Raw genomic sequence first — 27242 nt, forward strand, 5'->3', positions numbered from 1 at the left:
CTGACATGCACTGTCAACTGTGGGACCTGATATTGACAGATGTGTGCCTTTCCAAATCATGCCCAATCAATTGAATTTACCACAGGTTGACTCCACTCAAGTTGTAGAAACATCTCAAGGATGATCAATGGAAACAGGAAAATGTCTAAACCTGTTTTTCTTTGTCATTATGGGGTATTGTGTGGGATTTTAAAAACAAATCAATTTTGGAATAACGCTGTAATGTAATAAAATGTGGAAAAAGGTAAAAGGTCTGAATACTTTCTGAATGGACAGTAGGTGATTTGATGATGTTGAAATGGTACTGGAATAGTGGAGGCAGCTCCTGTTTTCTTTGCGACTTGCCTACTTCACAGTGATGCTTAACAATGTCACTTATGTTATCCAATACTTTTTCAGTGGGGACTATTTCTTTCATGTTTCATGAGCTCAGTATGCCTACTACTGCCTATTTTCTCATCACTCTAGGCATTTTCCAAGTTTTTATCAAAGTTATGTTATTTGCCATTATGTTATGTCGGTATTGCACCCAGTTTCATCTAGAATCATAGTTATATTCTCCAGCCCTCCCAATAGTAAACCAAGTGGCAGGGCTGTCATTGACTAGCCTCACAATGCCGCCTGATCATGCAAGCTTACATTAAATGCTGCATGGTTTAATGTAAGCTTGCCGGATCAGACCATTTAGCGAAGCTAGTCATTGAAGGGAATATATTAAGGATTGCAGCTGTCAGCTGCAGTTTGTTGCCTGGTAGTTTTTATGCTTGTCATCATTCTATTAAAATGGTTTATCGTTACAAGTGCTGCTTCAGCATTCAAAGGACCAAGCTACATCTTTCCTGGACTGAATCGGGAGAATGCTTCTCCATGCATGCTTCTTCAGCCTCTGATTTTTCCTGTCAGGGCGGTCATACCACAACTACTAGTGCCAATCACAGATCTCCCTTCATGGTTGTATCTTCCAAATAGACCTGTCGGATATCATTCTACTCCAATCAACGTGATCATCGTTCATTGGTTGTCGCACGGCAATGCCACTGATAACTTAAGCCTTGCACAACTTGAAGTTGCTCACAAGCTCTCGTCACTAAACATGTCACCGCTGAGCATTTCTTTATTTAATTAGGCAAGTCAGTTAAGAACAATTTCTTATTTACAATGATGGCCTACCTTGGCTCAACCCAGACGACGCCGGGCCAATTGTGTACCGCCCTATGGGACTCCCAATCATGGCTGGATGTGATACAGCCTGGATTCGAAACAGGGACTGTAGTGAAGCCCCTTGTACTGAGATGAGGTGCCTTAGACCGCTGTGTCACTCGGGAGCCCACTCTGGGACATCATGTCTCTTGTCATTTTTACATTTGAGTAATTTACCAGACGCTTTTATCCAAAGTGATTTACAGTAAGTGAATTAATCTAAAGATGGCTAGATGAGACAACTACATATCACAGTCGTAAGTACATTTTTCTTCAATACAGAAGTTATCAGCAAAGTCCGTGCTAGTAGGAAAAGACAAGATCAATTGTATTTATTTATTTAACTGAGATTGTAGTGGTAGTAGTGTAGTAATTTGATACTGTATGTGTATATTATAAATACATCATATACGACTTGCAAATAAGCCTAAGCAATTAGCCTATTAAAATGTTTGACTCCATAATGATAATTTGCAATATGCAAGAGACTATGGTGAAGTTACAGTAATAGACAATGAAGAAATGTCTGAGAATGGATTCTAAATACAAGTGTATTTAATTACTTTGTAAAATTAATCGATTCACATGCAAGGCATAACGTTTAAGTTACAAGGCATTAACAAGCATTATAAGGCATTCTAAGCATGGTCAGAAAGAGAGAGAGAAACCATGGTCTAAAAGGCCATCCCCAAAAGTCAATGGAGAGAATAAGATAATCTCACTAAAGCAGGCCAGGAACAAATAAGAGAAGGAACAATTCATATGTTATAAGCATCTGAGTTGTTTGGATTCAAAACCTGATTTGTTGACCAATTCTATTACTGTAAAGTTAACCTCCAATCAGATATCAGACCTCCATGATGTTACCTCTGCTTCTCAGAGGTGTGACAATGGAGGTTGGCAAGACCAACACAGAGAATGCTGAATTCCTAAGACAACACATAGCAAATTCTTACATACAGTTGATAAAATTAGTCACTTCTGGGGCTGGGCTGGCTACAAAATCTCTTATTTAAGAAATTCTTTAAAGCCAAAGTAGTTGCAGCAATAGGCCTGCCGCCTTCCATATCTGGGGCCAGTGCTCCAAGCTTCAAGATTACTTGAGTGCTCATTCAACTCATTTGTATTTTTATGACACCATTGTGTTGACGATTTATCAAATTGTATCTTCATTCGGAAGTATAGCGTATTCTAGTACTTTCATTTTCGAAGGGGTGAGCTAACATCATGCTAACTCATAGAGATTATCTTCGATGTTGTGTCATTCACCTTTTCAGTATCTTCAAATTAAATGTACATCCAAATTACTATAGCTGGATTAGTTGTCTCCACATAGGGTTTATTTCATCACTGCTATGCATTGTTATTACAAGCTCAATAACAACCCAACCCAACTAACAATGGTTGGTCCCACAGTCACCACTTTGTAGCAATTTATTAAGGCTGCTCTGCAATGGTTTCCACCAAGTTGATGCTAGTACGCAGAGTTAATTTGGCAAGTGCATTTCCTTGATTGGCACAGTTATTCATGCAGCACTTGCTCAGGTGCCTATTCATGGCTGTACCTATAGTTTCCTATGGTCATGTTGCAACAGATCATCTCAGACTGTGCCTGGATGATCTCAGGCACATCTCAGGTGTTGTCATGTGTTGCTGTCATGACATGTTGTTGTCTTAAGATCTCTCTTTATGTAGTGTTGTTGTCTCTTGTTGTGATGTGTGTTTTGTCCAATATTTTGATTTGATTTATTTTTAATCCCAGCCCTCGTCCCCGCAGGAGGGCTTTTGCCTTTTGGCAGGCCATCATTGTAAATAATAATTTGTTTTTAACCAATTTTCCTAGTTACAGGTTAAATAAAAATAAATAAAATCAGTCAGGGTTTCACTACCGGTCCGTGTGCAATTGGGGGATTTTCAGGTTTAGTAGTTTGTAGACTATTACTCTTAAATGATTACATTACGGATAATGGTAAATAAATAGCGGGGCCTCAACTCATTGGCCTAGTGGTTGCATCACGTCGCAATCAAGGCTAATCACAATTTTTCCTGATTACGGGTTTCGGTTGCACCTATTATAGCTTGCATAAACACTCAATCCTGTCCTTATGCTACTATAACTTCTCGCTCGACCTCTTCTCCACATCATCCTCTGTCGCTCACCCCTCCTAACTTGCCTTGTCTGGTTCTGGCTTGCGTATCAAATCTCTACTGCATAAAACTGTACTTTTCAACGTCTATGTTACACTGGCCATTCTTTCAGAATTGGGCCACAACCACAGCAGCCATGCTAGGTGTAGGTTATCCACCCACACTCTCTCCAGCAACTAGGTTGCCTTTCATACATTAGGCTCAATAAATCAGCCTTCTTCATGGCTCCACGGTACCTTAAGTTATAGTTATTCATGGCTATGAAATTTCATGCCAATTATAATTAGTCATGCATATAGCGTTGGTGGTCATTCATTACCGCTTCATTCATATAATTCCATAGCCACATTAGTTTGTGAGTATCCAATTTCAAACATGTCATTTGTAATGATTAAAATAGTGAGCAATTTGCGGTTATGCAGCTAAGTACTCTGCAGGCATGCATTTCCCTATTTCCTCACATTACACCATTTGTGTTAGGGTTCTACGTACAAACAAGTGTACAGTCGTGGCCATAATTTTTGAGAATGACACAAATATTAATTTCCACAAAGTTTGCTGCTTCAGTGTCTTAAGATATTTTTGTCAGATGTTACTATGGAACACTGATGTCACACCCTGACCATAGAGAGCTTTTTATTTTGGGGTTGGTCAGGGTGTGATTTGGGTGGGCATTCTATGTTCTTTTTCTATGTGTTTGGATTTCTTTGTTTTGGCCAGGTATGGTTCTCAATCAGGGACAGCTGTCTATCATTGTCTCTGATTGAGAACCATACTTAGGTAGCTTTGCCCCACAGGGTTTTTGTGGGTAGTTGTTTTCCGTATCAGTGTTTGCACCTTACGGGACTGTTTCGGTTTAATTTATTCTCTTGTTATTTTTGTATTTAGTGTTCAGTTCAATAAATAAATATGAACACTTACCACGCTGCACCTTGGTCCTCTCCTTCCAACAGCCGTTACAACAGAAGTATAATTACAAGCATTTCATAAATGTCAAAGGATTTTATTGACAATTACATAAAATTGATGCAAAGAGTCAATATTTGCAGTGTTGACCCTTCTTTTTCAAGACCTCTGCAATCCGCCCTGGCATGCTGTCAATTAACTTTGAGGCCACATCCTGACTGATGGCAGCCCACTCTTGCATAATCAATGCTTGGAGTTTGTTTGTCCACCCGCCTCTTGAGGATTGACCACGAGTTCTCAATGGGATTAGGGTCTGGGGTGTTTCCTGGCCATGGACCCAAAATGTCGATGTTTTGTTCCCCGAGCCACGTAGTTATCACTTTTGCCTTATGGCAAAGTGCTCCATCATGCTGGAAAAGGTCTTGTTAGTCACCAAACTGTTCCTGGATGGCTGGGAGAAGTTGCTCTCGGAGGATGTGTTGGTACCAGTCTTTATTCATGGCTGTATTCTTAGGCAAAATTGTGAGTGAGCCCACACCCTTGGCTGAGAAGCAACCCCACACATGAATGGTCTCAGGATGCTTTACTGTTGGCATGACACAGGACTGATGGTAGCGCTCACCTTGTCTTCTCCGGACAAGCTTTTTTCCGGATGCCCCAAACAATCTGAAAGAAAATGACTTTACCCCAGTCCTCAGCAGTCCAATCCCTGTACCTTTTGCAGAATATCAGTCTGTCCCTGAAAAGAAGTGGCTTCTTTGCTGCACTTATTGACACCAGGCCATCCTCTAAAAGTCTTCACCTCACTGTGCGTGCAGATGCTCTCACACCTGCCTGCTGCCATTCCTGAGCAAGCTCATTCTCAAAACTTTTGGCCACCACTGTAGCATTCAGCTGAGTTCTACGTAGATGTAGCATTTCACCTAAACACACCAGCAGATGGCTTTGTTCAGTTAGTCTGTCCTCAATTGAACGGTGTACCACCACGGTGGTCAAAACACTAAAGACACACCCTATCCCCTCAGCCCTCAAATTAAGTGGACACTTCTGATGATTCTTCTGAATGATTTGTATTTTTATTAACAACAAATCAATACAGGAAGTACATGTGGGAACACAAGTATATACACTGCTCAAAAAATAAAGGGAACACTAAAATAACACATCCTAGATCTAAATGAATGAAATATTCTTATTAAATACTTTTTTCTTTACATAGTTGAATGTGCTGACAACAAAATCACACAAAATTATCAATGGAAATCAAATTTATCAACCCTTCGAGGTCTGGATTTGGAGTCACACTCAAAATTAAAGTGGAAAACCACACTACAGGCTGATCCAATGTAATGTCCAATTTGATGTAATGTCCTTAAAACAAGTCAAAATGAGGTTCGGTAGTGTGTGTGGCCTCCACGTGCCTGTATGACCTCCCTACTACGCCTGGGCATGCTCCTGATGAGGTGGCGGATGGTCTCCTGAGGAATCTCCTCCCAGACCTGGACTAAAGCATCCGCCAACTCCTGGACAGTCTGTGGTGCAACGTGGCGTTGGTGGATGGAGCGAGACATGATGTCCCAGATGTGCTCAATTGGATTCAGGTCTGGGGAACGGGCAGGCCAGTCCATAGCATCAATGCCTTCCTCTTGCAGGAACTGCTGACACACTCCAGCCACATGAGGTCTAGCATTGTCTTGCATTAGGAGGAACCCAGGGCCAACCGCACCAGCATATGGTCTCACAAGGGGTCTGAGGAATTCATCTCGGTACCTAATGGCAGTCAGGCTACCTCTGACGAGTACATGGAGGGCTGTGCGGCCCCCAAAAGAAATGCCACCCCACACCATGACTGACCCACCGCCAAACCGGTCATGCTGGAGGATGTTGCAGGCAGCAGAAGGTTCTCCACGGCGTCTCCAGACTCTGTCACGTCTGTCACGTGTGCTCAGTGTGAACCTGCTTTCATCTGTGAAGAGCACAGGGCGCCAGTGGCGAATTTGCCAATCTTGGTGTTCTCTGGCAAATGCCAAACATCCTGCACGGTGTTGGGATGTTTGAGCAGACACATGCACATTTGTGGCCTGCTGGAGGTCATTTTGCAGGGCTCTGGCAGTACTCCTCCTGCTCCTTCTTGCATAAAGGCGAAGGTAGTGGTCCTGCTGCTGGGTTGTTGCCCTCCTGATGTACTGGCCTGTCTCCTGGTAGCGCCTCCGTGCTCTGGACATTACGCTGACAGACACAGCAAACCTTCTTGCCACAGCTCGCATTGATGTGCCATCCTGGATAAGCTGCACTACCTGAGCCACTTGTGTGGGTTGTAGACTCCGTCTCATGCTACCACTAGAGTGAAAGCACCGCCAGCATTCAAAAATGACCAAAACATCAGCCAGGAAGCATTCGAACTGAGGTGTGGTCACCACCTGCAGAACCACTCCTTTATTGGGGGTGTCTTGCTAATTGCCTATAATTTCCACCTGTTGTCTATTCCATTTGCACAACAACATGTGGAATGTATTGTCAATCAGTGTTGCTTCCTAAGTGGACAGTTTGATTTCACAGAAGTGTGATTGACTTGGAGTTACATTGTGTTGTTTAAGTGTTCCCTTTATTATTTTGAGCAGTGCATAAATAATATACAAAGGACAATTGGGCTAGGGGCGGAGGTAGAGGGTACAATATCACATTACACAAGGACCTTAAGGGACATACATACACTTATAATTCTAACAGCTTTTTTGTTAGTAGAGTATTTAATTGTCTTAAAATACAGTTAAATGTATTTTTTGTAAGGTAAGAAAATGTGTTGTTTTGTTTGTAAATTTACATTTGTGAATATGAAATTTGGCCAAAAGAATAATGAAATTAATTACATAAAAATGTTTCAGCTTATTTCTATTGTAGGTAAAGAATACAAGCAGTACATCTCTCCGCAACAGTGTAAGATCTTCATAAATGTGTTCAATACTAAATTTACTGATGTCTTGCCACAGTTTTCTTACATGAATACAATGCCAAAAAAGATGCGACACTGTTTCTGGGTGGTCATTACAAAAGGAACAATTTGAGTTGATGTTTTCCTTAAACTTCTTCATATAGTGGTTGACAGGATAATATTTATGAATAATTTTAAAGGAAACTTCCTTCATTTTGTTAACAAGTAGGTATGTGTGGCAACATCCAAACTTTTTTCCAACAGATATTATCAATAAATCCATTCCAATAAGGCATGACATAAGGTATAGATACAACATCCTGCTGAAACAAGGTTTGTATCGCTTTGTTGTTGAATGAACCAAAAGAGAAACAAATCTTTTCTACTGATGAGTCAACAGGGTCAATGGAAGGTAGGCTCTGAGGGTCAGGTCTTGACACGTTCCTGAATAATAAAGCAACACCTGAGGGAATGGCATCTAAAACAATTGCAAAATCTTTAGGTGTTACAGGGTGAAGTGATAAGAATTCCTTATAACTAAGTAAATGACCCTCTGCATTTACCAGTTGGCTCACCCATAGGATATTATTTCGGAACCAATATTCTAAAAACAAAGAAGTATTTTTATACAATAGATCCCGATTAATCCTATACGTAATATCTGCGTGGAGAAAAATGATGCTTATAAATGAAGGATTATGACAAGAAAACCTGCCGATGAAAAGCAGAAAGTTTCACTGGAACTTTGTCAATATTATAATTGCAAACCAACATGAAATTAAGGCCACCAAAAGTAGAGAAGACATGATGAGGAATAAAATTCCACATAGAAGTGAGTCTTCTTAGGAATTGTTTTATCCAATTGATCTTAAAAGTATTATTTAAGGTAGTAAAGTGCATGAAAAGGTGTTCATTACAACAGTTTTCCTAATGTAATGGGTACGGTTTCACCACAGAAAGTTGACGAGCATCTGGTCTATCTCCTTGCTTATTTTACCGTCAAGATATAAAGATAGAGCGCCATATGTTAGTCTAGAGATACCTTCACCCTTGGTTATTAGGACTCTTCCTTTTAAAGATACAGTGGGGCAAAAAAGTATTTAGTCAGCCACCAATTGTGCAAGTTCTCCCACTTAAAAAGATGAGAGGCCTGTAATTTTCATCATAGGTACACTTCAACTATGACAGACAAAATGAGGAGAAAAAAATCCAGAAAATCACATTGTAGGATTTTTAATGAATTTATTTGCAAATTATGGTGGAAAATAAGTATTTGGTCACCTACAAACAAGCAAGATTTCTGGCTCACACAGACCTGTAACTTCTTCTTTAAGAGGCTCCTCTGTCCTCCACTCGTTTCCTGTATTAATGGCACCTGTTTGAACTTGTTATCAGTATAAAAGACACCTGTCCACAACCTCAAACCGTTACACTCCAAACTCCACTATGGCCAAGACCAAAGTCCCTCTGTAGCCATTGATTTAGCTTCTTCTGGGTTTTTTTAATAAGAGGGTTCAAATTTAGTAAGCCTCTAGACTTCTGATCCTTTTTAATGGTAATTGTTGATAAAAGGATATTAGAAGGGTGAGCCGGTTAAGGATCGATTCAGACCAGGTGTTAAAATTGTACGACAAGCGACAGTTTATTTCAGAGGGAGAATATCTGGTACACGTAAATACGGCTCTTCCGTTAGTTCGTGTTGGAACAGCAGGCAGAGAGCGAGTAAACAGTCAGCACAGCCCTTATATACGTCACAGAAAGTAGGTTGACTCTAGGAAGATCGGATCTCCGGATTGGTTCAGCTGGTTGTAGTCTGTAGTCTTCCGCCATTGGCTCAGTTGTCTGTCCGTCATCGTAGAATCTTCTTCGGGCACAGTGTTCGTTTAAAAGGGAGATTATGTGTGTAATGTGGGAGCTATCCTGTAGGGGACCCCACAGGCTTTACTGTGAAAATACGTTGCTATGTGTTGTCTCAGTTATAACAATGCAATAGCCACGTATTTAGCAGTAGATTGGTCTCCTGCATAATAGCAATTCTTTACAAAATGCCTAAATATGTAAGTTCTTATTTTATTGGAATACCATAATATGAAGGTGTCACAATCTTTGACAGCCATGAGTTCACATTTATTAATGTTAAGATATAGACCAGACGCTTTGGAAAAGGATTGTATCACATCGATCGATATGGGAATTTGGTTGGCGTCTTTCAGAAAAAGTGTAGCATCGTCAGACAGCTGGCTTATAATAATTTCTTTACCAGCTATGGAAATACCTTGTACAGGACTATTATTTAAAGAATCTGTAAGAAGTTGGGTGATTAATAAAAACAGGTACGGAGAGATAGGACAACCTTGCCTAATTCCTCTCATTAACTCAAATCTAGGTTAGGTGTCATATTTCAATTTGATAGAGCTGTAGCCATTTGTATAGAGTCTTAATAGCCTGACTGAAAAACATCCCCAAAGCCAAGTCTCTCAAGGGAGTGGTAGAGGAACTGATGCTCTACTGTTTCAAATGCTTTATAAACCTCTAAAAATAATATGAATCTATCCTCGGTTATTAGGTCTGAGTAGTCAAGTATATCTAATACTAGTCTGATATTTTTAGAAATATGTCTGTTCTTCATAAAGCCAGACTGTGTTCCATCAATGATTGCATCCAGGACTTCTTTAATTATGTTTGCAAGTAGTAAGGCTAATATCTTATAGTCATTATTAAGAAGACAAATTGGATGCCAGTTATTGATGACCATGTAACGGCCGTTGTTGGTGGAAGAAGGTGAGGACCAAGGTGCAGCGTGGTATGTGGCCATATTTATTGAAATGAACACGGAAATAACAAAAATAACAAAGAGAAAAGCCCAAAAAACAGTTCTGGCTGGTGCAGACACACAACAGAAAACAATCACCCATGAAACACAATTGAAAACAGGCTCCCTAAATATGGTTCTCAATCAGGGACAACGATTGACAGCTGCCTCTGATTGAGAACCATAACAGGCCAAACACAGAAATAGCAAATCATAGAAAAACGAACATAGACAACCCACCCAACTCACACCCTGACCATACTAAAACAAAGACATAACAAAATAACTAAGGTCAGAACGTGACAGAGCAGCACTTCTTTTTTAGGCTTAGGTATCAGTGGCGCAGTGGTTGGGTTGTGTATCGGAGGACGCATGACTTTCAATCTTCGTCTCTCCCGAGCCCGTACGGGAGTTGTAGCGATGAGACAAGATAGTAGCTACTAAACAATTGGATACCACGAAATTGGGGAGAAAAAGGGTAACATGTTTTAATTAAATTTAAAAAACATATCTGTGGATTCCTGTAAAAATTGCTAGAGTATTTAGCGATTCATTTTTGGTAATTTGTAAGAACACCATCAATGTTTAACCACAGGAGTCGAATTCTGTTCTCCCGCCTCAATCCATTTTTTTCCTAGATCTAATAAAGGCTCCTTCTGCTTTTAATCTATATATATTATCCAGTTTATTTTGTAACTCAATCAGTTCCATCTTCTCCTCCCCTGAGAGGCCGGCTGGGGACCTCTGAGAAAGGTCTTAGCAAGATTACTACCATATTTTCTAAGGTATTTGGACACCTCAAATTTAAAGAGCTCCCAGTTCTTGCAATAAAATGTTTCTTCACAAGCCTTTTCCCAAAAGTGTGAAAGCAGATCTTTAACCTCAAACTTAACTATATCATTATTTAATAATGAGCTACTTAGCTTCCAGTAGGATGCCCTACCAAGGTTAGTATCAGGGGTAAATATTTCGATATCAATGTAAATGGCCCTATGGTCTGTGAGGGGAGTAGTACAAATATTTGTATAATAAATGTATATCAATACATTTGGATACAAGCCGAAAATCTATTCTGGATTGTCTGGAACCTGTTTTGTTACTCCAAGTGCATGATCTGTCAGCCGGAAACCTCTCTCTCCATATATCAATCAGAGATCAAGATCAAACTTTTCCATGAAAAGTATTAAACCCAAATTCTGATTGGTTGGCCTACCTGGGGGCCATCTATCAGTTGAATTATCTATAGTAATGTTAAAGTCCCCTCCTATCAATAATAATGAATTCGGAAATTTTGATAACCATTTTTTAAATTAAACTAGGCAAGTCAGTTAAGAACATATACTTATTTACATTGACGGCCTAGGAACAGTGGGTTATCTGCCTTGTTCAGGGGCAGAACGACAGCTGTTTATCTTGTCAGCTCAAGGATTCGATCTAGGAACCTTTTGATTACTTGCCCAATGCACTAGGCTACCTGCCACACAATAAAGTATATGTTTCTCTATAGATTCAAGCAACTCATCATTCTCATGTGAAGGAATGATTTTTAAATGGAATTTCCGGCCAAGGATGGTCCAGTTAAAATATTAAAAAAGGAATGAATGAATGAATGATTTTTTTAAACGGACCACCCTTGCCCGGAAATTCGTCACTCGTTCATCCCGCAAGAATTGTGTTTTCAGCTACCGGTAGCTTGTGGGCGCTTTATTAGTGCTACTGTCAATTATGAGTGCATGTCTACGTACATTAAATATATAATTATTAATGTATGCCTACTGTAGCTAGCTAATTAATTAGCTAATTAGCTAACTTTAGTTTGCCTAGCTGGAACTTCTGTAGAAGGAAAATGTTTTACGATACATGTTTGTGCCGTCATGTGCATTAGTAGCACAATTTAACTTATTTGTTTTTACTTTTATGTTTACGTTGAGGTTTACATTTTTGGCGGACTTTTCTTAACGGATGTACAATCGTTGAGAATTGAATTATGGGGAGCTTCAGACCCCGGAGCGAACATAATTGTAGACTCGCGAATCTGACAAAAACGAGGGCTGAGGGGCTTATGTAGCAACATTCCCTTGCTTGGCTAATCATTTGGAATGCCCGCCAAGATGGCGACGGGGATTCCCCCAAGGTCATAAGGCGAGTGTAAGTGGAAGAGGGTGTCTTTAAAGTGTTTGAACGAAGTCCATGTGTGTTCTGTGCATATAAAACAAATATTGATTTGAGAAGCAAACTGTTTAGGAGTCTATTGGTTTAATTTACTGAAGCAACCACTGCGTAATAGTTTAAGTCAAATTAGACATTTTAATTTGCTGTTCTAATACCACAAATTGCTTTATATCGTGTTTCAAATGGTCTCACCCAAACATTTCTGATTGAACTTTTGGAAAGCCTTTTCACCTACCAGCATATAAAATTGGCTTACTTTTTTCCCGAACAGGACAATGTCGTTACAACAGTGTAGTTTTGGTTATAAGTAACATTTGATTTGATATTGGGTCGGGTTCATTTAATAAATAAATTGCTCTTCCTGGAAAATGACAGTAATAACAAGTGTACAGTAATGTTTTACTCATATACCAAAAGGAGGGACTTATTTTGATGACATTAAACAGAACGTTTGAAATGAGGTGTTGCTGGCGTACGGGTCCGTGCAGCAGCATCATTGACAAGCCAATTCCGTTGCTATGTTTTCTGATTTAATTTTACATTCCGCAATCAGCACATTATTAGCGAGAGCTAGCTCGCCAGAAATCGATATTGCACGCGAAATGCAGAGCTGACAAATAACGAATTATCTAGTCTGTTATTTTTTTTTAACTCGTCAAATTGACAAAACGTCCTGTTTCGATATGGTAACTTGCTGGTCTGTGTTAGCAAGCAAAGATAGCTACTTTAGCCTGTTCTGCCACAATGGTGACTGATATTCTCTGAAATATTTGAAATAAAAAATGTATTTTTTTTGTCGTGTCAGTGAATGACAGATTGCAATAGCGTATGTGGTTATCTGATACGTAAAATACCTAACTAACGTTTCCATGCGATGTAAAATCTGGCCGGCGTCAGCAACGCTGCTCTGCAATGGTTTCAGGCGTCAGCAACGCCTGGGCACAGGAAGATCTTTGCATAACGACAGTCTTAATTCATTATTTTGTAACCTTAGCTAGCTAACATCGGTATGGCCTAACTAGGCAGCCTGTCATGCCAGTAGAACCCGTTTCACTTTTGACTTATTTTCTAACGTTAATCAGTCACTGCAAGTGATTTCAAATACGGATTGTTCAATTATTGAACTGGAATCAAACTAGTTAATTAATTCAATGTAACGTTATATCCTATGTGCCCGCTCAGACTGGCGGAAGCTGTCTAAAAACGTAAGCGATACAGTTTTGGAAAAAATATGGAACGTAACTGATATCAGTGAAAAATAATTTTCTAAAGACAAAAGGTTAAATAACTATAGACTTTATGGATAGCGTTCCTACACGGCCATATTTCCATTTTACATCACTTGTTTACAAAGTCGGCGACTACCTGTGCTAATTAGCTATCGGCATCTGAACACCTGTGTGTAACGGAAGGATGCCATAAACATGTTGTAACTGAAAAATTGTCAACTTTCAACTGTGTAAAGTAAGTGTATATTTTGCATTTCTGAAAGTGTGACATGAAAGTAGAGGGCTTTGCTTCTAGAACCGTACCGCAGTTGAGAATCTATTCACGTTTAATTCCTTGGACTTCTTTAGTATATTATTGGGCTCAATCAAGCATTCTGATTAACAGTTGTCACGGCTAACTTAGTTCTGATCGTTTGCCTCGAGAGTCTAAATGTGCCCATAAGTTACCTACCTCATTGGTCAGAAAGCGCCAGTTAGCTAACTCTGACCCAGAGGGGTATACTACAAAGCCGGTTCAATTAGTGAGCTAGCCAGCTAACTTTGATAAACAACCAAACAGAACTATTGCTTTTCAGATTATAAGGAACATAATTTGCGTATGTGTTTTGGGTTGTTGAGTCAATTAGACGATGCCCATTATAAATAACCACAAAAAAATAATAGTATAAATGTTTTTTAAAAGTAATCTATTTAACCAGGTAGGCCAGTTAAGAAGTTCTAATTTACAACAGCGACCTGGCCAAGCTAAAGCAAAGCAGTGTGACAAACACCACCACAGAGTTACACATGGGATAAACAAAACGTACAGTCAATAACACAATAGAAAAATCTATACACAGTGTGTGCAAATGTAGTAAGATTAGTGAGGTGAGGCAATAAATAGGCCATAGTGGTGAAATAATTACAATGTAGCATTAACACTGGAGTGATAGATGTGCAAGTAGAGATACTGGGGTGCAAAAATAAATAACAATATGGGGATGAGGTAGTTGGGCTGTGTACAGGTGCACTGTTCAATAAGCTGCTCTGACAGCTGATGCTTAAAGTTAGTGATTTTTGCAATTCGTTGGCAGCAGAGAACTGTAAGGAAAGGCGGCCAAAGCAGGACTTGCCTTTGGGGATGACCAGTGAAATATACCTGCTGGAGCGTGTGCTACGGGTGGGTGTTGCTATGGTGACCAGTAAGCTGAGATAAGGCGTGGATTTGGCAACGAACAGGAAGCGAGGGCCAGCCAACGAGAGCATACAGGTCGCAGTGGTGGGTGGTATATGGGGCTTTGGTGACAAAACGGATGGCACTGTGATAGACTACATCTAATTTGCTGAGTAGTGTTGGAGGCTATTTTGTAAATGACATCGCCGAAATCAAGGATCGGTAGGATAGTCAGTTTTACGAGGGTATGTTTGGCGGAATGAGTGAAGGAGGCTTTGTTGCAAAATAGGAAGCTGATTCTATATTTCATTTTGGATTGGAGATGCTTAATGTGAGCATGGAAGGAGAGTTTACAGTCTAGCCAGACACCTAGGTATTTATAGTTGTCCACATATTCTAAGTCAGAACCGTCCAGAGTAGTGATGCTAGTCGGGCGGGCAGGTGCCGGCAGCGATCGGTTGAAAAGCATGCATTTAGTTTTACTAGCATTTAAGAGCAGTTGGAGGCCACGGAAGGAGTGTTGTATGGCATTGAAGCTTGTTTGGAGGTTTGTTAACACAGTGTCCAAAGAAGGGCCAGAAGTGTACAGAATTGTGTCGTCTGCATAGAGGTGGATCAGGGAATCACCAGCAGCAAGCGCAACATCATTGATATATACAGAGAAAAGAGTCGGCCTGAGAATTGAACCCTGTGGCACCCCCATAGAGACTGCCAGAGGTTCGGACAACAGGCCCTCCGATTTGACACACTGAACTCTATCTGAGAAGTAGTTGGTGAACCAGGCGAGGCAGTCATTTTAGAAGCCAAGGCCATTGAGTCTGCCGATAAGAATACGGTGATTGAAAGAGTCAAAAGCCTTGGCCAGGTCGATGAAGACTGCTGCAGAGTACTGTTTTTTATCAATGACGGTTATGATATTGTTTAGGACCTTGAGCGTGGCTGAGGTGCTCACATGGCCAGCTCCTAAACTAGATTGCATAGGGGAGAATGTACGGTGGTTTTTGTAATGGTCTGTGATCTGTTTGTTAACTTTGCTTTTGAAGACTTTAGAAAGACTGGGCAGGGTGGATAGAGGTATTTAACAGTTTGGTCCTAGAGTGTGTCCTCCTTTGAAGAAGGGGATGACCCCGGCAGCTTTCCAATCTTTAGAGATACGAAAGAGAGTTTGAACAGGCTAGTAATAGGGGTTGCAACAATTGCGGTGGATTATTTTAGAAAGAGAGGGTCCAGATTGTCTAGCCCACCTGATTTATAGGGGTCCAGATTGTGCAGCTCTTTCAGAACATCAGCTATCTGGATTTGGGTGAAGGAGAAGCGGGGGGGGGGGGGGGGGGCTTGGGCAAGTTGCTGCGGGGGGTACAGAGTTGTTGGCCGGGGTAGAGGTAGCCAGGTGGAAAGCATGGCCAGCCGTAGAGAAATGCTTACTGAAATTCTCGATTATCTCCGATTTATCAGTGGTCACAGTGTTTCCTAGCCTCAGTGCAGTGGGCAGCTGGGAGGAGGTGCTCTTATTCTCCATGGACTTTACATTGTTCCAAAACTTTTTGGAATTTGTGCTACAGAATGCAAATTTCTGTTTGAAAAAGCTAGCCTTTGTTGTGTATATTGGTTGCATATCGCGGGGGCTATTTGATGCTAATGCAGTAGGCCACATATTTGGACAAGTTAGCTGGCAAACTCATTGATCCTGCACTAGCTGGAGAGGCAGAATTGTTCACTTCTTACTGTGATGAGAGTATTGCCATATACAGTGCATTCAGACCCCTTGAATTTGACTACATTTTATGTTACAGCCTTATTCTAAAATTGATTAAATTGTTTCCCCCCCTCAATCTATACACAATACCCCATAATGACAAGGCAAAAACAAGTTTAGAAATGTTAGCAAATGTAAATAATAATTTATAATTTTATACATAAGTATTCAGACTCTTTACTTTGATGTACCTTTGGCAGCAATTACAGATTAGTGTCTTCTTGAGTTTGACACGACAAACTTGGCACACCTGTATTGGGATTTTCTCCCAATTTCTCTGTAGTTCCTCTCAAGCTTGGTCAGGTTGGATGGGGAGCATTGCTGCACAGCTATTTTCAGTTCTCTCCAGAGTTGTTTGATTGGGTTCAAGTCCGGGCTCTGGCTGGGCCACTCAAGAACATTCAGAGACTTGTCCTGAAGCCACTGCTACATTGTTTTGGCTGTGTGCTTAGGGTCGTTGTCCTGTTGGACATCTCACCTCTCTTCCTTCTCCTTTTTGAATCCAGGCTGCAACCGAACTCTGAGCCATGTCGTCACGCGTGTTGCTTCGGCAGCAGCTGATACGGGAACAAGCCCAGGAGCAAGAGCGACAGGAGGCCCAGGAGCAGGCCTCTGTGGCTCAGCTCAGGGCAACTGACTCCACCCCTGCTATCGCTGTCACTCTGCCCCCAATAGCTGCTCGCCCTCTTTCCGCACAGGTGCCCGTGGAGGTTTTGAAGGTGAGGCTCCACTTCTAAAGGCTTCTCCAGAGGAACTACACCAGCATGGCTTGCTACACCATTAAATTGCTGCGTATAACCTCCATACTAAGTTGTCATTCTCTGTTCGCTGTTTGACTGACATGTTCTACATTTTCAATCTGATAGGTGCAGACCCACCTGGAGAACCCCACCAAGTTTCACATCCAGCAGTCTCAGAGGCAGCAGGTGAAGCAGCATCTCTCTGCCACCCTCTGCAATAAGGTGGCAATTCAGACCCTGGGTGTGTCTCCCTTGGCCCTGTCTAGCTCTGCCCCTGAGATGGATCCCATAGCCCGCAGAGCTCCCAACAGCTCCATGGCTTTACACAACCTGGGATCCAACAAAGAGGAGGTATGTCCCATGTGGTTCAGTTGGTAGAGCTTTTGTGTTCGATTCCCACGGGGGAGCAGTATGAAAAATGTATGCACTCACTACTGTAAGTCACTCTGGATAATTATGGCTGCTAAATGTCTAAAATGCAAATGTATGTAGTATGACTGAAGACCATTACACTGCAATACACCACTCACATTGGCTTGCAAGAAACATTATATAGCATATTACTTTCTCATGTGTTTTTGTTCTACCTTATGTTATTTTTAGTGCTACATTGATATTGATTACTGCATTGTTGGGTTTGGAACTTGCAAGAAAGGCAAAGGGTGGCTACTTTGAAGAATCTCAAATATAAAATATATTTAAAAAATTTAAACACTTTTTTTGTTTACTACATGATTCCATTTGTGTTATTTCATAGTTGTGATATCTTTACTACTATTCTACAATGTAGAAAATAGTTTTAAAAAATAAAGAAAAACCCTCCGAACCCTCAACTTTTGACTGGTACTGTATTTTCAATGAAAGTTTAGGCTAAATGTCTAGACTGCTGGTCACTTATTTCTTAATTACTTTTTTGTTTGTTCTGTTGGGACATGCTTGAGGTCTCACAACTAGGATGCATGCCTTTGTTATCTTGCCCTTGTTGGCTTGGTGTCACAGTCTACTGTTAAATACTACACTGGCAGCTTAATGATATCTGCACCTCTCTTACACACACGCCTTTGCTTTGAAATCATGCTTCATAAGGGCAAGATAATGACTTGATTTGTGTCAGTGTTCCTCCCCTATATGTTTCATATAAATAATTGAATATATGTAAATTCAAGCTGGCCTTTAACATTTCATATTTAATATATATATATATATTTATTTTTTAATTTCAACTTTATTTAACCAGGTAGGCCAGTTGAGAACAAGTTCTCATTTACAACTGAGACCTGGCCAAGATAAAGCAAAGCAGTGCGACAGAAACAACAAAACAGAGTTACACATGGAATAAACAAGCGTACAGTCAATAACACAGTAGGAAAAAAAGAAAGTCTATATACAGTGTGTGCAAATGGCATGAGGAGGTAAGGCAATAAATAGGCCATAGGTGCAAAGTAATTACAATTTAGCAGATTAACACCAGAGTGATAGATGAGTAGATGATTGGTTGTAAGTAGTGATACTGGTGTACAAAAGAGCAGCAAAGTAAATAAAAACAATATGGGGATGAGGTAGGTAGATTGGGTGGGCTATTTACAGATGGACAATGTACAGCACAGCGATCGGTTAGCTGCTCAGATAGTTGATGAGTTAGTGAGGGAAATCTCGGAATTCTCTTTTATTGGGGGTTCTATGAATATGAAGCTGATAAGTTATTCTATGTATTGATTGGGGGTGTGTGTATCTTTCCAGATAGATGTATCTTTTCAGTGACGATTTCATGACATTAATTGAATTGGGGCTACAGCTGCCTAGTACAGTATGTGGAAATGTATATTTATCAGTGTTTTTGTCCATTGCACTTGGGCTAATCCAATCATTCAGTGAAATGCAATTAACAACCAGCCTGTCATTCTTGGAATTATCTTGCTATATCTGTTGTCTTTGTTGATATTCTCAAACTGGAATTCGGTGGTGCTGTAGGAGTAAACATACACTTCTGGCACTTAACTAGGACTCGTCAAGCCAGTGTTGTCTGGGTGGGGTAGCAACCAGGAGAGAGGAGAGTAGGACAAAGCATGCAGGGCATGGCAGCGTGTGAAGTTGGAATGGTGGACAATGTAAAGAGGGTTCTGAAAATTCTGCAACTATTTTAACAGTCAAGTTGTTATAGGGAAAGGGATTGAAGAGATTGCGCCCGGCATCAGAAAATTAGGATTTTGGTTTTGCTTCAGGAGCATGGGGGGGGAAAAGCGAGAACATTGAGGTAAATCAATCGTGTTGTAAGGTAGCAATGGCATTGTTAAGGAGAATGGACATTTAGCCATTTCTCTCACATTTATCAGGATTTATAGCCTACCTCAACACTTATCAGATTTGTTTGTTTCAAATGTGCTAATGCTTTTGGATAACTGTTAATCAAAGGTTCTACAAGGTTATTAGGCCTATATGAAATTGCGATGACTTGCTAGAAATTATGTTCTTTATAAGCCAACCAACCTGTGATATGGTAATTTAGTATCCTTATATAGTATCTAAATATAGTACAGTAATACAATATGGCCTAGCTTATACATGTTCTATTTCTACCAGGATAGTTCTTACAAGAGATGTTAGTACATAAACATGTTTTTTTTTTTTTATGTTTTTTTTTTTAATACAGGGAACAGTGCACAGTAAATGTTTCAGTAAAAGTGTCGGTTTTTGCCAGCCGGCTAATTTTCAACCGCAGTCCCTGGGCAGGTTATTAAAAGCAACTACAATAACAATACAGACAAACAATGAGCAGTGAGCACATGCAGAGCAACATAGGACAAGCAACACATAGCACGCAGACAGCAACATAACACATAAAGCAATGAAACAAAATACATAAAAGCAGCAAAGAGTTTCCACACCCCACAAGCTACAGACAACATAAAGATTTTTTAAATTAGATTTATTGGGAAAATAGGGTGCTGAACTACCATTATCCTTTTGTTTTGACAGTTATGATACTTAAATTAGTATTCTGGTACACAAAGGATAAGAAAATGTAAGACAATACAAAATATGAATTAATTAATTTTAGTTTAATTCGTTTCCTCAAGAAGCTCATCCAGGTTGTTAGTATTCAACATTGTTTGCTTTGATGTTAATGCAGGGGTTTTCCTGTTTCTTACAGCTCCCCTGGAACCTCCTGGAAATTAACCATAGTCCTGGAATGGCAGCACCTACCCTCACTGTCAGCAAATCCTGCCCTGCGGATCTAACCAATATTAAAAGGGAATACTCTGGTATAGTCTTTTTCCTTTACTAGGCCCCTGATCCTTATTTTATATAGCTCTGGAGATGAGCATGTTTGTTTGGATTATACACTTCTTATGTAATGTCCTACGTAACTTTCCATTTTATTGAGAGGGGAAGGTTCAATTGTAACTTGTGTAAATGGTAAGATAATTGTTTTTTAGATTGCACGGCAGCACCTCCAAAGTATATGTTATGTTTAAGATGCAGATAACAAAGCGCGGGTGAAAGAGAGACAGAAGAAAGACAACCATAACCTCAGTGAGTCAAAGCTTTTTACTCACTTCTGTATTGTTCTTACCCCACTATGATGCTAGCCAACTCTTGTTCCTCTTGGAGTGGCAGTGAGTTTAATTTCTCAATCTCTTTGTCTGCATGGTTTCTCTTGACAGTTGAGAGGAAGCGGAGGTTTAACATCAATGACCGCATAACAGAGCTGGGGTCCATAATACCCAATTCAAGGGACTCGTGAGTTTGTCATTCTTTAATTCTTATTCAGGACATTTACTTTGGATGAATTAATCAGTTGTGCTATTGACACAAATTAATTCTAGGAAATCTCAATTACAGTTAATATTTTGGCCATGAAAAGCAATATTCAATTTGGCTGTAGGGAGTTGCGCTGGAATAAGGGCACCATTCTGAAGGCCTCAGTGGACTACATCAGAAAGCTACAGAAGGAGCAGCAGAGAGCCAAGGAGGTAGAGATGCGTCAGAAGAAGCTGGAACATGCTAACCACTGCTTGATGCTGCGCATCCAGGTCAGTTTTTGTAGAAAAAAGTAAGAAATGCCATCATAAAATGTATTTAGTGATTGCTACTAATGTTCCCATATTTCTGTTATTGTTATTTTGTGAAGGAGTTGGAAGTGCAGGCTCAGCTTCATGGACTCTCCAGCTCGATGTCCTATGGTCTGAGTTCAGACCCCTCCTTCCTCCAGCAGCAGCACCTTCAGCAGGGAGGTCATATACTTGGGCCCAGAACTGGAGTGGCCTGCTCCCAAACCTTTCTCAGCCTGGGTGATGCAGCCATGGCACAACCCATCCCTACCTCCTTCCTCTCTCCACCCTCCTCTGACTCCCCTGTGGGTGTGACCATAGGCTGCCCCCTCGACCTGGGAAGTCTGCGCTTTGCCGAGCTGGATGACCCCTCCAATGCTGGGCTGTTCCCAGGTGTGGGGTTGGGGGACATCGTCATGGATGAGGGGTGCACACGGTCCCCTGAGAGGGTGGACCCACTGTTTTTCGTGTCACCAGGTGCCTCAAAGACCAGCAGTCGTAGGAGCAGCTTCAGCATGGAGGAGGACTTGTAAAGGGTCTTGTTAGGGTCAAGCTGATCGAGAGAGAAGGGATTTAGGGAATGAGAGGGCTAGGGAAGGAGGAGGAGCACAGGAAAATAAGAGCCCCCAGTTAAAACACTGCATATGGCACTGGACTCTGCTTTAAAACAAACAGCCAATCGTTTAACTAAACAGGACTTTGATCTGAATCATGCATCAGTACAAAACAAATGACAATCCTTTCCTCTCTTACCAAGTTAATATCGGTCCCTGATCTTAGAAAAAGAAAACAAAAGCTTTTCGGTACATGAATCAATAGTAATGCAATCATTTTCAAATAGAAAATAGTAAAATTTGTTTTTGGATATGGACTATGGACATTGATTTTTGTTCTGTTTCTTGCAAGCCTCAACTCAACCAACAGTTCCCTGTAGAGAAATTAAAGAGGAAATAGTGGTGGTTTAGTCAAGTACATTATTGGTCCTTATAGAGCGTATACTTTGTGCACTTTGCAACTTGTGTGAGAGCAATGAGGTTATTGTATCTATTTAGTGAAACTGGCATGAACCACATAACGGGTGTGCTATTGAATTGAGATATTTTTTTACTGACTTGAATCAGGATTTGTTAGCTTAAAGTCTATGTCTATTTTTACACATCTCAGAAGGTTTGTCTAACAGAAAATGTACCAAAGTAGTATTTATTAAATATATGGCACATAGTGTTTGTGATATAAAAAAACAAACATTTTATGACCTGTAAAAACAAAAAAAATCTAGATTTACTGTATCTTACATTTACTTTCAAAACATGTTGTTGTGACTTTTCCTGTTGTATATGCATTTACTTTGAACGCTTTTGTCTGTTGAATGGTTGTACAGCTGATCAGTAACTCAACTAACAATGACCAAGAGAAGGAGAGAAGTAAAACAAAAGCTACTGCAGCTAGTTAGCCAAAGCAGGTCACCTTTCACAGAATGGTAATATATTTACGTCATTATATGGGTGTGTTATATATTGTTATATAGTAAATGGACGTATAGCTTTAACGTATGTTAATCTCTGAAACACTGCATGCTACATGTGTGTTTGTGTTGCAAAAACATGTACTGGGTTGTGTGCAGTAATCTATTTCTGAGATGGTCAATTGTGATGATATGATAATGTTGAATAAGATTTATATAGCTGGTTTCCAAGGCCAAGTCACATAGACATGGCCTATAACTCTTTTTTTTTAACCTTTACTTAACTAGGCAAGTCAGTTAAGAACAAATTCTTATTTTCAATGACGGCCTAGGAACAGTGGGTTAACTGCCTGTTCAGATTTGAACTTGAACCTTTACGTTACTAGTCCAACGCTCTAACCACTAGGCTACCCTGCCGCTACTTCCACTACTTTTTCCTTAGTCCTCTAATCTGAAAATGTGTATGGTCATGGGACTGTCTAACATTCCCCGTGTTTTTCCCAGAGACTGAAATCTGTATATGGTTATTATCACTCCTCTAGCCTTCATACTCTTTCTTTAATTTGTATTGACAAGCTTTTCAAAGAAAAGTACATTCATTACCTGTATATGTTTAGGAATCTGTTTCCATGTCTGTTTTATCTATTGCCATTGATGCTTCCCAGATGCTTGTCATTCTTGAACTTGACTTGAATGTAGCTGTGGTTTGATATGAGATCCTATCATTTGAATCATTTAGAAAAAATATATATTTTTGTTCTGATTTTCAGTTATGGTTCTGCTTTTACTGGAATGCAAACCTCTAACAGCCTTAAAGGGAATATGTTGTTGTTGGACACTTTTTATATTTGAATGTGTATTGAATTACTAGCTGTTTCTATGCTCAGATAAGTAACCTGTCTAAATCTACACTATTGTCTGGTGTGTTTGTTTATTTTAAACTAAATAAAAATCAGTAAAAAACATTTGCCTATGTTGAATGCTTTTCACTGCAGTGATGCAATTACAGTTTCATGCTTGGTCTATTGAATGACGGTATTTCACAATGGAAAAAGGGTTTTCAGAGTGCATTGTGTCTCTGGTTGGGCTTCATTGTTCCAAATATGCTTTTCTTGCATACCCTCTGCTTTCTCAGACTGGCCCTTGGATTTAGAATGTATTCAATGGGTAAAAGCAATATGGTAGTGTTGTGGCTCCTCCTAGCTTTGCAGGAGCTTTGTACTGGATTTTCGCAGATTGCATGACCGTGCTAGGAGGCTTAAAGCTTTATTTTCCCCCAACTACTGTAATACAATTAAGGTGGGGAGTGTACAGTGTAATCACCTAAAAATATACATATTCAATACATGAGTGCAATTGTCCAGAGAGAGTGTTTCTGTTGATTCATTTGAATGACTTAATGGCTTTTATTCCATTATAAATCATTTTTTCTTGAATATCAGGGATAGCAACACACATTTTCTGTAAATGTAAACTTCTGAATATCAAACCATACTGTAAATGTGCCCTATCCTGCCAATATTTTACATTAGTAGAATTCATACAGTTGATTGTCCATAATATTACCATCCTTCTATTAACATTTGATTTTTGTTTGTCCTTTCAAATGCTGATGCCTTCCTTGCTGCCAAGAACTCCAGATAATTTACCACACCCCCACCTCACTCACCACTTTGCTCTGAAGTAAATGTACATTTGTATATGAGCAGATTTATGGTTTAGTTCATCACTACTCTCAATTAACTATACTTAGAGTGAAGTGGTACCCTCTCTTTCAACAGTCTCACTCCCTATCAGCAATAAAGTATCACCGAGTTGTCTGTATGTGGTTAGCTCTCTTTCACCTTGTGGTCCACCTTGAGTCATTGGTTAGAAAAACATGTTGCCAGTGCAGATTTAGAAATGCAAAGAACCAAGTAGACTTTGTCAGTTCCCCCAAGATCTAAATTAAATGTCATTACAGCAGATTAATTTCTGTCCTTTGAGTTTGGCCCTACACCATCTCTACAATCTCTGACTCTTGACAGTGTTCATAATCGTTTGACACTAACCAGGTTAGTGGAAGAGCATTTGTAAGATCTCCATGCCTAGATCCACACACTCTGTGGCTTGCATGCAGATATCACAGACACAGCACTCAGAACCTGGATCTACACACGGGCAGCAGTGGGCATCCAGACACCCACAGCAGGCACAGTGATGGGTCATGTCCAGCAAAGGTTCCAGGGAATCAGGCTGACAGCAGCACACTGGAGCACAGGGAGGAACACAGGGATGAGGCACAGGCATGGCATCCTTTCCCCGTGGCCAGTAAACAGTCCCAAGGCTGACAGAAAAGACATGCCAAGAGGATGGAGGCACACAGGTCTAAGGATGTGAAAAGACAGGAAGCAGGGAAACATGGATTGGAAGGCATTTGTAAAGAGGAAAGTACAAAACTACAAATGCAAAACTACATTTAAATCTGGAAGTAATTTGTTTCTTCACGTTCAGAAAAGGCTCTCACCATCTCCATCCACTTGGTTAATCTGGACAGCAGAGGTTTTGTAGCTGCTCTTCCTTATTGAAGTGGGTGGTGGTCTTATTTGGTATGGTGGGCAATGCTTTGAGGTGGTCAACTGTGGGGAAATGGGCTGTGGTTGTTCTTTTGCCACAGACCATTGTTGTGCTTCATTTGTCTTGTCCGTTAGTAAGGTACTATGGATGTTCTGGTGGTGAAATTCAGAATTCTCATCAGTTGGAGGTTCTGAATATGATATGAAATTAGATTGATAAATAAGTGGTTACACTTTCAGCTAATGCAATGTCATCGTGTACAACATTCTTGTGTACAGATTGCTTCAATCTTCATTCAACGTGATACCTAATCTTGTTGTCAGTAATGCAGAATGAATAGGTAGCAGGCAGGAACTCTCATTGGCAGAAACATCAGTCAAAGATGGTTGACTGTCCTCATGGTGAATCCGGTCCGACAAAGTGCTGTCCTCTGTCAAAGATGCTGTAATTTGGAAGAAAATACAATGTTACAACGTGCAATATTAGTTTCCTGGGTGAGGGGAAGAAAACATAACACATAGCTATGAGAATACATAGCATCCCCCAGATAATGTTGAACATTTACTTTGAAAGACTAGCTGTCTGAAGCACATGAAGTACCTGTGTGGTCCACTGTCGATCCATTGGAAGCATTTTGTGCACTTAGATCATATATTACATAGCAGGACTGTGATCTCTCTGGATTCACTTCTCCAGACTCCCGGTTCCCATCCATGGCATCAGTTAAGAAACATTCGGTGTCTCCAAAGCAGCACAATCAATTTGAAATCTAAAAGGCAACAAACAGACAAATGATATTTCAGCCATTCACTAAATGGGTTCAGTCAGCAGTTTTAAGTACTTTCACTTAAAATCAGGACCTGGGGGAAATGTACAGATATGCAAGAAATAGCATGGTTATTAATCTATTATTAATCTCTATTTTGGAAAAGACATCTGGATACTGGCCGGGGTGAGGAAATGCTGACATCCTAATGAAAGTACAGGAGCACACCATTTTCAGCAAGGGTTTTGAGAGGTTTGTAATTATAGGAATTGACCTATACATCTGCACAACCCCCTTCACTGGCCAGGAGTCCCTTTGAGGTACCAGTCTTGACCAGCAGGCCCAGGATATATGGGCCTGATCAGCCTGCAAACTTAACCCATGCATATCATGTATTCTAAACATATTTAAAAAATGAATATACAAAATACTTGTTTTTGCTTTGACTACAAGGAACGAGTGTAGAATCCACATCACATTCAGAAGCAATTCAATGTTCATGTTTCTCAAGACACATGTCAAATTATATTAAATTAAATATTGAAAAGGGTATGGGTTTGATCAAATGCATAGCAAATATGTTTTACTTATTGTGAATCTATTTCTAAATTGATTGAGAGTAATTAATTTGTACAGGACAGCAGTATCACACACAGTATCATGCATAGTATCATACATACAATTAATTGTACTAATAGATAAATAAAAACTTTGCAATGTAGCCACCATAATTACATATTCTGTAATAAACTAAATGTACTTACATTAGAAGCTTGAGCTTGGAGAGAAGCTCTCTGGCATTGTAGTTGAAAGTGGATATAGCCTACTGTACTAACAACCTAAACAACATTGTGGACTACCTATCCCCTCCCCCTCATGCTCCCCTCCCTTGTGTGTGTGTGTGTGTGTGTGTGTGTGTGTGTGTGTGTGTGTGTGTGTGTGTGTGTGTGTGTGTGTGTGTGTGTGTGTGTGTGTGTGTGTGTGTGTGTGTGTGTGTGTGTGTGTGTGTGTGTGTGTGTGTGGGAGAGAGAGAGAGAGAGAGAGAGAGAGAGAGAGATGGGGGGTGTTCTTGACTGATGAGATAAAATGAGAGATGAGTTGAGGAGAGATTAGAGACTAATATGACTGGATACTCGATTCAGAAACAATAACTATGTGGGATGTATTGCTGCTATCTTAAATCTAACCAAGTCAACAAGGTGAAACGTTTCATATTTGGAATGCACCCCATTTAGTGACGCCTTGATGATAGACGCCAACCAAGATATCCTGCAGTCACGGCAACTGGGGAATGCTGGGAACGAGGAGAGGGTAAGCAGAGCGCATACGGGTGGACAATCAGGCAGAAAGTGGTA

At 40.2% G+C, this 27242-nt stretch overlaps 1 protein-coding gene across 3 annotated transcripts; it reads left to right on the forward strand.

The window, feature by feature from the left end:
- The first annotated feature begins 11725 nt into the window (after nucleotides 1–11725).
- tfe3b (transcription factor binding to IGHM enhancer 3b) lies at nucleotides 11726–23530 on the forward strand. 3 transcript variants are annotated; one of them, XM_065001930.1, is made up of 8 exons: nucleotides 11726–12146; nucleotides 16815–17027; nucleotides 17175–17399; nucleotides 20200–20311; nucleotides 20526–20582; nucleotides 20714–20789; nucleotides 20935–21082; nucleotides 21181–23530. In XM_065001930.1, the coding sequence occupies exons 2-8, from the start codon at nucleotides 16836–16838 to the stop codon at nucleotides 21631–21633; spliced, it is 1263 nt and encodes a 420-aa protein (XP_064858002.1). In that variant the 5' UTR covers nucleotides 11726–12146; nucleotides 16815–16835; the 3' UTR covers nucleotides 21634–23530. The 3 variants fall into 3 exon arrangements, with proteins under 3 accessions (XP_064858002.1, XP_029539601.1, XP_064858003.1); XM_029683741.2 differs by lacking the exon at nucleotides 11726–12146 and adding an exon at nucleotides 13120–13634; XM_065001931.1 differs by lacking the exon at nucleotides 11726–12146 and adding an exon at nucleotides 13120–13634 and having other exon boundaries at nucleotides 20532–20582.
- The last annotated feature ends 3712 nt before the right edge of the window (nucleotides 23531–27242 follow it).

The sequence above is a fragment of the Oncorhynchus nerka genome, linkage group LG15, assembly GCF_034236695.1.
Source record: "Oncorhynchus nerka isolate Pitt River linkage group LG15, Oner_Uvic_2.0, whole genome shotgun sequence".
In the NCBI taxonomy this organism is placed as follows: domain Eukaryota; kingdom Metazoa; phylum Chordata; class Actinopteri; order Salmoniformes; family Salmonidae; genus Oncorhynchus; species Oncorhynchus nerka.

Bases quoted from the DNA above. Each gene is read 5' to 3' on its own strand.
- tfe3b (XM_065001930.1), top strand. From the start codon at position 16,836: ATGTCGTCACGCGTGTTGCTTCGGCAGCAGCTGATACGGGAACAAGCC. The intron at 20,312-20,525 runs GTATAGTCTTTT...GTTATGTTTAAG, and splicing joins TATTAAAAGGGAATACTCTG to ATGCAGATAACAAAGCGCGG. The intron at 20,583-20,713 runs GTGAGTCAAAGC...TTCTCTTGACAG, and splicing joins GAAAGACAACCATAACCTCA to TTGAGAGGAAGCGGAGGTTT.